Source organism: Eschrichtius robustus, chromosome 6, assembly GCF_028021215.1.
Source record: "Eschrichtius robustus isolate mEscRob2 chromosome 6, mEscRob2.pri, whole genome shotgun sequence".
Taxonomy (NCBI): domain Eukaryota; kingdom Metazoa; phylum Chordata; class Mammalia; order Artiodactyla; family Eschrichtiidae; genus Eschrichtius; species Eschrichtius robustus.
Genome location: NC_090829.1, coordinates 144,158,810 through 144,172,387, shown reverse-complemented (window position 1 = coordinate 144,172,387; position 13,578 = coordinate 144,158,810). Strand labels below are relative to the sequence as shown.

The window sequence follows — 13,578 nt, the reverse complement described above, 5'->3', positions numbered from 1 at the left end:
GGCGGGCCTGGCCGCGTCTCCATGGCTACGGCGGACGCGGTGCAGGCAGCTGGTACCTGCCGACTAGAAAGGCTCAGGCGGCAGCCGGGATCCAGACTGGGGCAGGAGCATGTCGGACCTGGGCTCGGAAGAGTTGGAGGAGGAGGGAGAGAATGATCTTGGGGTGAGATCTCCGGGTAAGGGAGGGGCTCCCAGGGGTGCGCGGACCCTTGGAAGCCGGTTTCGGAGAGTGGGGTGGCCTGGAGGCCAGCCACAGTCCCACTGGGAGGCCCAGCCAAGAGCAAGGACCACGCAGGCCACAGCGGGCGCTGCGTCCGGCAAGATGGCTGTGAAAGGTGAAACGTTATGACGTCCGCCTGCCGAATCCCTTCTCGCTCCCGCCTCCACCAATTCCTCCTCTCGTTAAAGGCAAAGATTTCCAAATCCAAGGCTTTGGGAGCGTCCTCCTCCCGGCTGTTACCCTCCATCGAGGCAGTTTCCTTGGGTGGCTGGGTCATCCCAAGCTACCATACTATTCTTGAATGTATTTTTGTATATTATTCTGAAACTATTTCCGTAATGGAGCTTGGCTCCTCGGGGTTAAAGGAAGATGAAGGAAAGCTGCTTCCTGGCAGCCTTCAAGAAATGCTAAGGAGGTCCCAGGCTCAGCGAAGGCTTCCTGAAGTATTACCATACAGGCCTGTAATCACATGTGCTTCCTTCACTCTTGCTGGAACTGACCCGGGTCGTTGGAAATATTTCCTGGTTTAGACAGCAGAGAGGAGGTAAGGGATACACGTTCAGTGATGTGAGCTGGGCTCCACGTGGGCATATTTGTCCTGCCCGAAGCCAGAGCGTGACTGTTGCCTGGCTGGCAGGTTGGGAACCTCATCCGCTGTGTGTGTGCAGGGTACAGAGTTGAAATAGTTTCAGAATTACCTGAAAATTCTAGCACCCCTGCTGAGATAGATGTGCTTGCTCAGACCTTTTTACTAGCTCTGCACACCCATCTTCCAGCTTCTGCCTGATTGGTTTGCTGCTCAAGACAAGCACCTCTGTGCACTGGAGCCACCTGGCCAGTAGGGAGCGGCAGAAGTGCCTGGGATGTACACATCCCGGGGCAGCCAGCAGCTAGTGCTAAAAGGCAGGACAAACTGCAAAGATCTACACTCCAGAACCCCCTGTGCGATGAGGCTGAGTCTGGGACATCACCCGACATCACCCATGCTTGGCAGCCGCCTCTTTCACGTCTGTTTTCGCACCCCCTTTGCTGGTTTCTCCTGGGAGCACTTAAAAAAAAAAATCTCTCTCCAAGGTCTGCTTCTGGGGAACCCAAGCTACATCACCTTCGCAGTAAGCTTTCTAGTTTGTCCCCTCAAATGGCCCTACTGATCTGTAACTTTTTAGTGCCCATAATTTTCATGTTCGATTCACAGTTGGGGTCATTTTCAAGGGTTCTCTTCCTGTTCAGGCGCCCCAGCATCTCAGTATTGGGTGTATTGGGAGGTCTTTGGGGGCAGGAAGAAGAACCTTTTGTACATTTTGATTTGGAGCAACCCTGAAACAAGTCTGTAAGGTTGTAAAATTCTGTCTTATAATCTGAGCATGAATTTCTGAGCCAAACAGTGCTAGAAAAGGCACAAGAACTGCAAAAATGTTTGTTTCTGAAGCTCTTGACTTAATGTGTCTGAGCTTGTGTGTAATGTCTACCCAGATCCAATGCCATGTCAAATCATTGCTCTATGCCCTCGCCATTTCATTATTCATTATTTGCACTCTACACTCATGTATTACGTGCTTGAGAAACGTTTATTTTATGAAGGATCGAGAAAATAGGGAAGCGACCAGCTTGTATTATGTTTTTTATTGATTTACTTTTAAGATAGATTAATTATCGATCTTAGCTATGAGTGTTTGAAGCTTAAGTCTCTTGATAAGGAGTTTAAAAATAAGATAAACTAAATTGAGTTAGGAGACTCAAGTTGACAACTGAGCCCAGTTTATTCCTCAGTTCCCCCGGCTCCTCTCCTGCCATCAGAGCTTCCTTGAAGGTCAAAGCTGTCTTCAGGCCACAGACACCCCAGGGATGATTTGCATTTTAAGTTCTGTATTATTGGAGGAAGGTGGGTTTAGGACATGTTCCACCTGCAAATGCTACTTCAAACGTGTTCCTATAAAGAACACAACTTGGAGCACCTCGCATTTTCCTCAAAATGGTCAATTTTGTTTACAGTGTAAAGGATTATCATAATAAATTGGAGGGAGAGAGTGAAAGTCCCACCATGGACACGTACCAGCTGTGTGACCTTGGACTGATGGTCCCTGTCACCCAGGTCTGGTACCTACCTCACCTGTAAGACAAGGTCAAGGATTGAGAGGATGCAATGGAATACTGTTTATAAAATGCCTAACACATAGTTAGTGCTTTTATTTATTTTATTCATTTTTAAAAAAATTTATTTTGGCTGCGCTGGGTCTTCGTTTTGGCACGTGGGATCTTCCTTGCAGCGTGCAGGATCTTTAGTTGCAGCATGCAGGATCTAGTTCCCCAACCAGGGTTCAAACCCGGGTCCCCTGCTTTGGGAGCACAGAGCCTTACCCACTGGACCACCAGGGAGGTCCTTGGTTAGTGCTTAATAAATGGTAACTGTGATCATCTTGTTTTCTTCGGTCCAGGAATACGAAGGGGAGCGGAACGAGGCCGGTGAGCGGCATGGACACGGGAAAGCGAGACTGCCCAATGGGGACACGTATGAAGGGAAATACGAACATGGTAAAAGACACGGCCAGGTCAGAATCGGTGACTTGAGTGGGTGGTTTACCCAATTTAATATTCTATTAGCAATTATTAAATTCAGGATTGATATGACTTATGTAATCAATGTGTTTCAGGGGACCTACAAATTTAAAAGTGGTGCGCGGTACATTGGAGAATATGTTAAAAATAAAAAACACGGTCAAGGCACTTTCATCTATCCAGACGGATCAAGATATGAAGGTAAAATATTACCACAAAGCAGACTTCCGTATTGTGGAGGACTTGGGGATGGAACTTCTCTGTGGATGCTGAGACACACATGAAAGCTTCAAGTTCCCCAGTCATTCAACAAATACGAACTATGTTCCTGTGTTCACAGGGTTGATGCAGAAACCAGAAAGCCTTGTAATTAGTGAACTGGTCCACAGGGGGAGTGACTGTCCCTGTGACCCGCACATTCCCTCCTGGGGGCCCACGTGCTGAGAGAGGCTGCTGGGCGAGCCCGGACCTCGGGCAGTGGGTTGGACCCGGGTCAACTGGTGCTCAGTGGTGTTCTTCTCCTTGGAACTGTCCTTGCTCTCTTCCATTTCTGACCAGCCCCTCTTCTGATGAACACACTGTTGGTTTAGATGGTGGTTCTTTCACTGAAGGCTTCTGATCTGGGAGGCGTTCTGCCTCGTTAAACTGGCATTCTTACCTCTGCCGCAGTGCGTTACATGCCAATGTTATGGCTCAGGAAGATTCTTGTCCCCTTATTTCCAAGAACCGCACTGCCGCCCCACCCACCATTGTCACCTGGTGTGACGACAGTGTGACGTCTCACCCCAAATACCGGTGAAGGCCGGTCCTAAGCCAGGGAGAGAGACGAGCGGGGGTGGGTTGTGAGCCTCGCAAACGGTGTGCAAAGGTTATGTTCTGGGCTGCTTTTCTGGGAAGAAGTTATCTAGTTTTCATCAGATTTCCAGAAAGGTCTGTGAGCCCAACCCTGGAACTGGCGTGACAGTAGGCGTGACCTGGTTCAAGGGACCCCATCCCCCCTTGCCTCAGCCTTCGCCCCTGCAGTGCGAGGATCAGAGGAGTGAACACGCGTGAGATGCTCAGAACCAGACCGGACGGATCGTGTGTGTTCAGTAAATGTCGGCGGGCGGCAACGTAGCTTGTGTGATAGCAGCGCTTCGTAGCACGGATTCCACCCTCTGAGGGTGTGGGCTGGAGCTGCCTGTCCGCTGGCCACATAGACCCAGAACCGAGGCAGCCTCAAACGGGGCTTCTGCTGGAATCCGACACCAGGGTGGGCAGTGCCACTGCTGTTCCTACTGGAGATGGAATTTCTCTTTGGTTTTGTTTCATAAATCTTAGAAGCCTGGCTCCAGACGTAGGACCCATCTGCTTTTTAAATCAACTTGACACGATCTAATTTAGGAGTTAATTCTTTCCAGATTCTGATGACCCTAATCTCATTATTGTCATTTTGATTTCAGCGTAGATGTTAATCTAATTTGAACAACATATATATTTATATATATTATATATGTTATGTATGATAAGATATATGCATATGTGGAGATACGTATATACACACTCAGGATAGGGGATTGAAGGAATTTTTACTGTGAAGGTTAGCTAACATATACAACTTGTTTGGAGGCAGTTGTAAGTTGTCGTGTCTCCTTATGGTTTTGTATCTTAATGGGTGCAGGGCGCAGTCACTGCCCAGGGATTTCTTCTCTGAGGTCGGAGGCTAAGTACCCATTATAGCTCAGTAAGGCAACAGTCTTCCAGCCCAAAGCCCAAGTTAACGTGAGACTTCCTCGCCACCGCTTTGGCCGAAGGGGGCGCAGACGGGCCCCCGGCCGCTTGGTGAGGATGCTCACCTCAGGTGTGCAGGTGGGGCGGCCCCAGGCGCTGGAGCAGCTGCGAGGCGGGAAACATTGAAATGCTGGCAAGTGGCTGAGAATAGACCACCGAGGCTCCAGGTTGTTGCTGGATCGCTGAACGCACGCAAGGCAGCAGGACTGTGGAGCTGGGGCCACTGTCCCTAGGGCAGCAAACCCTGGCTTGAAGCCCTGCTGTGCCGCCGGCCAAGTGGGAAAGGTGCTGTTAGCACATGCAGGCGACAGTGGCCCGGTACATACACCTGCCAGCCCGTCCGCCTGGAGGCCCGGCTCAGCCTCCCTCCGCCGGCTCCCCGCTCCATGTGTCCATCGGTCCGGCCGAGAGGCAGGGACGGAGGGGGGTCAGAGTGGGCAGGGCAGCGGTGAAGGGCGGAGCTGTCTCCTCCTGACCGCTGCTTTCGTGTGGTCCTTCCAGGGGAGTGGGCGGACGACCTGAGGCATGGCCACGGCGTGTACTACTACGTCAACAATGACAGCTACACCGGGGAGTGGTTTGCTCACCAAAGGTTCGGTTCTCTCCCTGGGCCCACAGATCAGTTCACGTCATGAGCACATGACGGTGTCTAAGCAACAGAATCATGACCGGAGAGCCCACTGGCCAGCTCTGCCCCGCGGTTCATGGCTTTACGGCCAGCGTGGGAGCAACGTACTGCTGCGCAGGTGCAGATTCCCGGGAACCCACCCAAGGGCCCCAGGCCACGGAGGGCACAGGAGAACCTTCTGGGGGCTGTGTTGCAGCTCCCAGGAGTCCTGCCTTTTCCCCCAGGCAACCAGCTGACAGGCAGGAGGCCGCCGCTGTCCAGCAGGGATGCGTGCTCTGAGCTTGGGCCACGAGCAGGAGGTGTGCTTCGATTGGGCCCAGATATAGAAGCCATTTGTGAGCCCGCCTCAGCCTAGGTCCCCCCTTGGTTTAAATGTGTGTCTCATAAACCTGGAAGGGTTTTCACTGCAGCGGAACCAAGTGCGTCGCTCTCCTCATCTTCACCAGGCACGGGCAAGGCACCTACTTCTACGCGGAGACGGGCAGCAAGTACGTGGGTACCTGGGTGAACGGCCAGCAGAAGGGCACGGCCGAGCTCATCCACCTGAACCACAGGTACCAGGGCAAGTTCTTGAACAAAAATGTAAGTCGACGGGCAGCGATGTTTGCCCATGAAATAAGCAATACCGTCCTCCCCGAGCCTGTGTAAATGTGTGAGCAGAAAATAGGACAAACCCAGGCAAACCCTCCCACCCCCTCCAGACAGGGAAACAGGGCAGCCGTGCTGAGCTCCGAGCCTCACTGATGCCCACAGAGGGCAGGGCGGAGGCGGGGGAAGCTCAGCCAGTTTCTCTGCATCTCAGTAATATCCATGCTCTCTCCCAGCAGTGGGAATCATTATAGCACTGGGGGCACCTTGACCTTGGTCTCATGAGTAAATCGGATATGAAAAACATATTTGTCTGGAACAACTGAGCATTTCCTGCAGTTGAGCCTGTGGGTGTTTTGACTTTCTTTCCCCTGGGAGGCCCGCAGCCGGAGCCGCAGGGAGGAATACCCACCAGCTCCTCCCTGGAGCCCCACGCCCACCCACCCGCTCCAGGCGGTGGTGGGATTGGAGGCCTTGGGTCTGAAGGTTTCCGGTTCGCAGTACCCGTGATGGGTCATTTCTGTTTGGAGGACTCTGTGGCCTTGCTCGTCCTTCTTGCCCGAGCCCTGATGGGATGCAGAGAAACCCTGAATAATTTGGAACCTACCTACCACCCTGCATTTGCCACGCAGCCTTGATCAGGGGTTGAGCAGAAACTTTCCCTGAAGAAAGAGTTTGCTGAGCAAATGAAAGATGTTAAGAGTTTGACAGAGGAACATTTAACTGATTTAACAAAGTAGCCTCAGACCCTTAAAACTCAGTTTTCATTTCCATATAATTCACGCCCTAATTGCAGACTCTACTTTTAGTCTTTGTAAGTGTAGGCACGTTCTCCTTAAATCTGTACACGGAATATGTCATTCCCAGCAAAATCTCATGAGATATTTTTCGGCACACAGAGGTGGGTGGAAGAAAGAGAATTTGATACAAGTTAATTGGAAGGAACCAATGAATGTGGCGAAGCTAGACTCCTCTGAGGAATGAGAGCAGACGTGGGGCTTTGTTCTGCTAGTTAGAAAAAGACTTTAAAGTTGTGCAAGAGCTTCTAACTGTGAAACACCCTGACTCTGGATCCTCTCCACCCAGCTCAAGCATCGCGAAGGCACAGACTTATACGTACAACTTATACAGAATTACAGCATGGGGATTTTAATTACATAAATAGAACCACACTATATCAGGACACAAAAATATACCCCGAGAAACAGCTATCTTTTTGTGCATTCAGAAGTTTTTATATAGGTTAGTTACTGAAATTGCGAAATCTACACAGGTATTGATATTTTAAATGATGATTGATACTCCAATTGTCCTGAAAAGCTAAGCCAGTTTATACTCTGGTCAGCAGGATGTGGGAGTCTCTTCATCACTTCTTCCATCAACATTGGATAGTATTAGTCTTTAACATTTTCTTTTCTAATCTGATGGGTAAAAAATGTTATCTCATAGTTTTAATGTGCAATTCCCTGATTCCTGGTGAGGCCCAGCACCTTTACACACTTTTATTGCTGGCTTGACTTTCTTCCTTCAGACAATTACCTGTTCACATCCTTGCTGACAAGTTATGAAAGCACACTGTAAAGCTTCAATAATGAAAACAGTGTGATACTAGGATAGAGAAACAGAGATCAGTGAAGCAGGTTAGAGAGTCCACAGACAGATCGAAGTATACAAAATAATTCAGCACTTGAAAGGATATCACTTCCAGTTAAAAGGAATGGTGGGGAGAAGTCAAGAAATGGTGCTGGGACAGCTTGATGACCATTTGGGAGAAAAAATAAAACCAAAGTTTGTCCTCCAGCATGTAGATGAAGATACTTACTAGAAGAAATCAAGATTTAAATGCAAACAAGAAAGTCACAGATAGAAGAATAAGTATTTATGACCTTTGGAATGAGGAAGAGGACTTTCTATACAGAAATAGAAAGGAAAAACCAAGAGATTTCACTTGATAAAAATAATCCAATATAGATTAGAGAACACCATAAAGAAAATTTAAAAGATATCTGACAAATGGGGTTGGGATATTTGTAACATTTAATTTGTAAAGCACTTAATCAATGTGATTTAAATTTCAAAAATGTTGAAAAAAAATTCAGCCTTACTAATAACTTAAGAGGTGTGACTTAAAATGATGAGGTCCTGTTTTTTACATATATATAAAAAATGTAAAAGTATAACAAATGTTAAGCCCAGAAAAAATAAGGGTTTGCGGACGAGAGGCTCTTAAGTGCTGTTGTGGGAAAGAAAATTATTAGAGCCTTATTCTGGTTAAAAAATATATATATATGTATATATAAAACACATACTTTTGTCCAGAAATTCAACTTCTGAAAATTTACCCTGAGGAAAATGTCAAGGGTGGACCTAAAGATTTAACTCAGAATATGTTTACCATAGCATTTTTTGTCAAAGTATCAGCATACCAAATATCAACAATAGTAAGTGAGTAAAACAGATTATAATTCTGTGATGAAATAACATACCAGGTTGAAAACTGATGTTATGGAAGAATATCTGTGATATGGGAGGTCATTCATGCCCTATATCTAAGTAAAAATAGAATAAGAGTCAGCACGTGTAGTTACGGTCAGATTTTTATTTTTTAAAAAAAATCTCTGTATTAGAAATAAGGTTACAGAGACTACATCAAAATATTAGTAGTTCTAACACAGTATTGTAGATCAACTATATTTAGATAAAAATTTTAAAAATATCAGTAGTACTATTTTTAGCAAGTTTGACTGTGAGGGTCAACTAAGTGAAATTTTTGTCATAAATACATTACTTTTATAAAGAGATAAAATGTAGTTAAAGTTTTTTTTAAAACAAACAAAAGGGGACCTATACTTTGCATTCCATTAGTCATTAGTTCACAAAAGCATCTTTAATCCGTACTGAATTTTCCCCAGTTCCGTGATTTGGAGTAGGTTTTATGAAAGTCACATAAAGCATTTTGTACTTTCTACTGGGTGTTGACGCTCAAGAGTGAAGTATTTCTTGGTTTCTCTTTGCTCGTAGCCCGTTGGCCCTGGAAAGTACGTGTTTGATATTGGCTGTGAACAGCACGGGGAATATCGCTTAACAGACGTGGTAGGTTGCAGAGTCTATATCACTCCTACGTTCATAGGCAAACGAGCTGCTCGGTGATACTGATCCTACAGATCTGTGTCAGGACCAATTGCCCTAAGGGAGTATAGGAAAGGGGGTTGGGCAGAAGGGGAAGCTGGGTTCTGACGGAACCCCATGGGAGCTCTGAAATGGGATGACCCTTCAAAGTGTCCTGAATGGAGGCCAGGACCTTTGACCTGCATGTGGACCAGTCACTGGCTGTGGGCTGCCCGTGGACAGGGGCATGAAACCTGGACAATGTGGCCTCCTTTGATGGAGGGCAGTTCCTGGGAGGAACTCTGTTATGAGCAACCAGCTGCCAACACCCTCAACAGCTGGAGGAGTGAGCGCCTGATGGGGGGGGGGGAGATCACGTGATCACACAGGAGCCAATGAGAGAGCAGACACCCCTGGGGGCGGTTCTCAAGGCGCAGTCCCGGCTTGTAGCTTTGGTCCTACCTGGGAATCTGTTTGAAATGCAGAGTTTTGGGCCCCACCCCATTCTTCCTGAATCAGAAACTCAGGCTGGGGCCAGCGACCTGGACTTCAACAACCCCTCCAGGGGATTCTGGTGCAGTTCAAGTTTGAGCACCACTGTCCTGGAGAAACTCAGACATTTGGACACGGAGGAGAGCAGTGTATTTCTGAGTGACTCAACGGAAGTAATAGGCAGGGGTCTGTCACTCTTTGTCACAGGTATTATCATCTTTGCGACTGTGAAGTTTTCCATATTTATAGATTGATGTTCAATCTTTGGAGTTTTGTGATAGTTACAAAGCTGAGAAGTAGACCAATATGCTTGGTAAGATTGACAGGTGTTGGCTGTTAACCTTTGTCGGAATTATTCATTATTATAAATTATTCCACATTTGATGAACTTTGATGATGAACTTTGTCTACTTTCACTGCATTTTATTTTTCTCTCCATAATCCTTGAGACTAGAGCTTCAGGGTTTATGCCCTTCCATGTCATTACATGGATGTCTTTGGGTGTTTTTAGGCCTTTTCTTACAATGATGTTGGTACTGAAACTTGGCCTCTGTACACCTGTGCTGAATCGAATCTCAGAGACAGAGTTTTGGGTGAAGCAGAAAAGAATAGCTTTACTGCTTTGCCAGGCAAAGGGGGACACAGTGGGCTAATGCCCTCAAAACTGTGTGTCCCAACCTGCTGGAATTTGGTGAGGAGTTTTATAGCAATGGTTCAAGGGTGGGGTTGCTGATAAAGATCAGGGTGTGTGCAGGGCCTGCGCTCCTTTAATCTGGCCTCAGGTGGTCTCCTGATGAGCTTCTCAAGGTCATCAAACTGTGACCTTCTCTCTGGAATGAACAATGTTTCATCAACTAGTTAACATCTTCCATTTCTTGGGGGTTTTAGTTCTGCAGAAGAGCTCAAAGACACTGTTTTGTGTATCCCTTGAGGCAGAACCAGGACCCTGCCCCAAGGCTGCACCACTGTTTCTTGGCTCCTCCCCCCTTATCTCTGCATCCCCTCCCTTTCCTGATTAGTAACTGCTTGAACCTGCCCTTTGGAACTCAGGGAAGGTCATGGAGGCTGGGGCCTATTCCCTAAAACAAGAAACGGGGGACACAGGAAGGCTTTCGTGTCCAGGAGCCCCACAAGGTCCTGCTCAGTTTCAATGTTTGTTTTGTTATGTTTAGAGAAGCTTAGAGCTGAAATGTGGCTGAGCGGTTGCAAAGGGCACTTAGTCCTGGTCATTTCTTAACTGGGAAGCGTTACGTCTGAAAGCCTTTTGTGCCGGCAGTGGAATGAGTACAGGAGCTGTGTTGCCCTCACCTTCGTGTCTCATCCTCGTTCTTTCAAGATCCATTTTCAGCCCTTGGATTATACTATGGAGAGTTGGCAATTACTCCGATCACTGAATCCTGTTATAAAAATGCCCAAATGCAATTCAAAACCTGTCCCGTCTCCCCTCACTTTAAATACCCCATGCATGTTGGTCAAGTTGCATTTTTTTAACTTAGGAAAGAGGAGAAGAGGAAGAGGAGGCGGAGACACTGGTAACTGTCATTCCAAAATGGAAAGTGACCAAAATCACAGAATTGGCCTTGTGGACCCCGACCCTCCCCCAGGAGCAGCCTGCTGCAGATGGACCAGGCCAGGGGGAGGCCCCAGGAGCTGAGGGTATGGAGGCCTAGGGGGGCAGATGGAGTAGGGCTCCCCGGGAAGCAGGCTCTGTGTCCCTCCCCTTGGTCAGTGATTGGCCGTGGGTGTGACCTGGGCAAGGCTCTGACAGCAGCTGGGGTGACAGGTCCTTCCTAAAGGGGATCTGGACAGCATTTCTCTGTGACCCTCACAGGGGGCTTCCTAAGAAGTCCTCAGGCGGCCATGGAGCGTCGAAGGTTACACTGGGCAGGAGCCCTTCTGTTGCAAGTGATTGAAGACCAATTCCAATTGGCCTAAGTGGAAAAATACTGATACTGATTCATTGGTTCCTACAACTGGAGCGGTGGGGGTGAGACAGCCTCAGGTGTGGCTGGATCAGGCCTCCACGCTCGGATCTCCACTCTCCTGTGCACTGGCTCTGCTTGCCAGCACCCTCTTCCCTTTGGCAACCAAAGCTCAGTGACTTTATCAGATTGCCACCCAATCCGCTCAAGAACCCTGGGAACAGAGAGCTTCTTTCTCCACATGCTCATCAAAACCTTGGGATATATATTGTACACTTAAAATAACAAGCCCTTGGGAATTAGCGTTTCAGACCAGTGATGCCCATCCCTGAACCTGTCACTGTGATGGGGATGAGGGAGCAGATGCCAGGCCTGGGTGGAGCTGTGACTCTGAGTTGGGGGGTGGTCCCCTGATGGAGAAGCGGGCACTGCTGTCAGCAGGGTGGGTGCGGCAAGGCGCCTGCTGATACCCTTTCCCTTTGTTCCATCTCAGGCGGGGGAGAGCCAGCCGAGGAGGTCCAGCCTCTGACCGACGTGTCAGAGGGGGAATTAGATTCAATGCAGCCCGGAGAGGAGGAGGGAGACACCAGCAGGGAGGACGGAGAGGAATTCCGCTACGACAGCTTAGACCAGGGTGAGCTTGCGCTCTGGGGGCCCAGAGGGCGGGAGGGAGGGAGGCACCAGGCACACCGGGGTGGGCGCAGGGTTTTCTCTGCCTTTGACCGAGGCCGTCCTTGGATGGGATGTCTCAGAGGACCTTCCCTGGGAATGTCGCTCCTTCTTAGGTGTCCTGGTAGGGACAGCCGTGTGATGCATGTTCTCTCTAACTTGGTCCTTGCTAATCTGCATTTCACCAATACGGCACGCCTTGGGCTGCAGGTCCCAGTCGATTGATCCCGTGGCTTCATTTTACTACATGATTTTCACCTTTATAATGCTTTATAATAATGCATGTATAATAATATAGAGCAAACATCTTCAAAATTTAAACCCTTTTACCATTTAATTTTTCAGCATTAATACACACAAATGCTCTTACGGGGGTGTGGGGGGAGGGTGGGAAGCATGGATTACAGCTTCCATAGAGATCAGAGTTTCAACAGTGTTACTTATAAATTATAGCCCAGCAATTTAATTTACTGATCAGTGTGCGCAGGCAAAAGATAATGCTGGACCTTACTCTCACTTACATGGATATTCTTTGTCTTAGCATTTACTCTGAATAAACCTTTTGCTTAGTTTATTACCGGTACCAAAAGAAAAACTATAAAAGTCTGTATAAGATAAAATTTAACATTCCATGATTTTGCCTGATAAATAGAAATGTTTAATATTCATAATACCTATTGCAAAAGATCTGCTAGCAAATCATGCATTTTTAAATAGAAAAAAGGTAATACACTCACATTTCCTTTTTCTTCCCAGGAAATGTTAGTTTTGAAGAAGAGGAAGTCAGACAGCCAGAACTGCTGGATTAAGATGAAGCAAAAGCCAGAATGGTAGGAGATTGAGTCTTAAAGATGCTTCTGTTACCAGGGTAGTTACTACTGATCTATCACTAATCTTTCTTACTTAGTTGTTTGTTAAGATGTTTTACAACTGCAAATAAATTTCTTCATTATCCTTTGTTTATGAAATAGCCTCTGCTTCCAGTTCTTTAAAAGTTACCAGGTTGGGACTTCCCTGGTGGCACAGTGGTAAAGAATCTGCCTGCCAATGCAGGGGACACGGGTTCGAGCCCTTGTCCAGGAAGATCCCACGTGCTGCGGAGCAACTACGTGCCACAACTACTGAGCCCGCGTGCCACAACTAATGAAGCCCACGTGCCTAGAGCCTGTGCTCCGCAACAAGAGAAGCCACCAGGCCCTGCTAGCTGCAACTAGAGAAAGGCCATGTGCAGCAATGAAGACCCAACGCAGCCAAAAAAAAAAAAAAAAAAAAAGTTACCATGTTATTTTGCCATGATTTTTTTAGTGCTGTTTCCTCCTAGGAGAAAGAAAAATATCATATGACTGTAACTCTACTGAAGATGGTTAACGGAAATGGATTCTGGCTAAGTTAGCTGAGTGACTAGATAGTGAAGTCCCTCTCTCAAATTACCCTCAAGCGAGCCAGGAAAACACCTAGAAAATAAGAATCCCTGTGTGCAATGCTCATAAAACACAACTTAATAAATGCGTGTCAGGCTTGGGTAAGAAACCCTCAGGTGCCACTGGAGGGGGCACTCCCATCCGTTCTGCGCCTTCAGCATCCTGGGGTGGGCTTTGGGGCTCCCTGCCGGGAGGTCCCCGCAA

At 47.7% G+C, this 13,578-nt stretch overlaps 1 protein-coding gene across 1 annotated transcript; it reads left to right on the top strand.

Moving 5' to 3' along the window:
- Positions 1-12,889, top strand: RSPH1 (radial spoke head component 1). The gene is made up of 9 exons (XM_068545796.1): positions 1-163; positions 2,656-2,769; positions 2,872-2,977; positions 5,048-5,138; positions 5,621-5,756; positions 8,784-8,855; positions 10,859-11,018; positions 11,778-11,918; positions 12,710-12,889. Exons 1-9 carry the CDS (start codon positions 110-112, stop codon positions 12,760-12,762), a joined length of 927 nt encoding a protein of 308 aa, XP_068401897.1. The 5' UTR covers positions 1-109; the 3' UTR covers positions 12,763-12,889.
- The last annotated feature ends 689 nt before the right edge of the window (positions 12,890-13,578 follow it).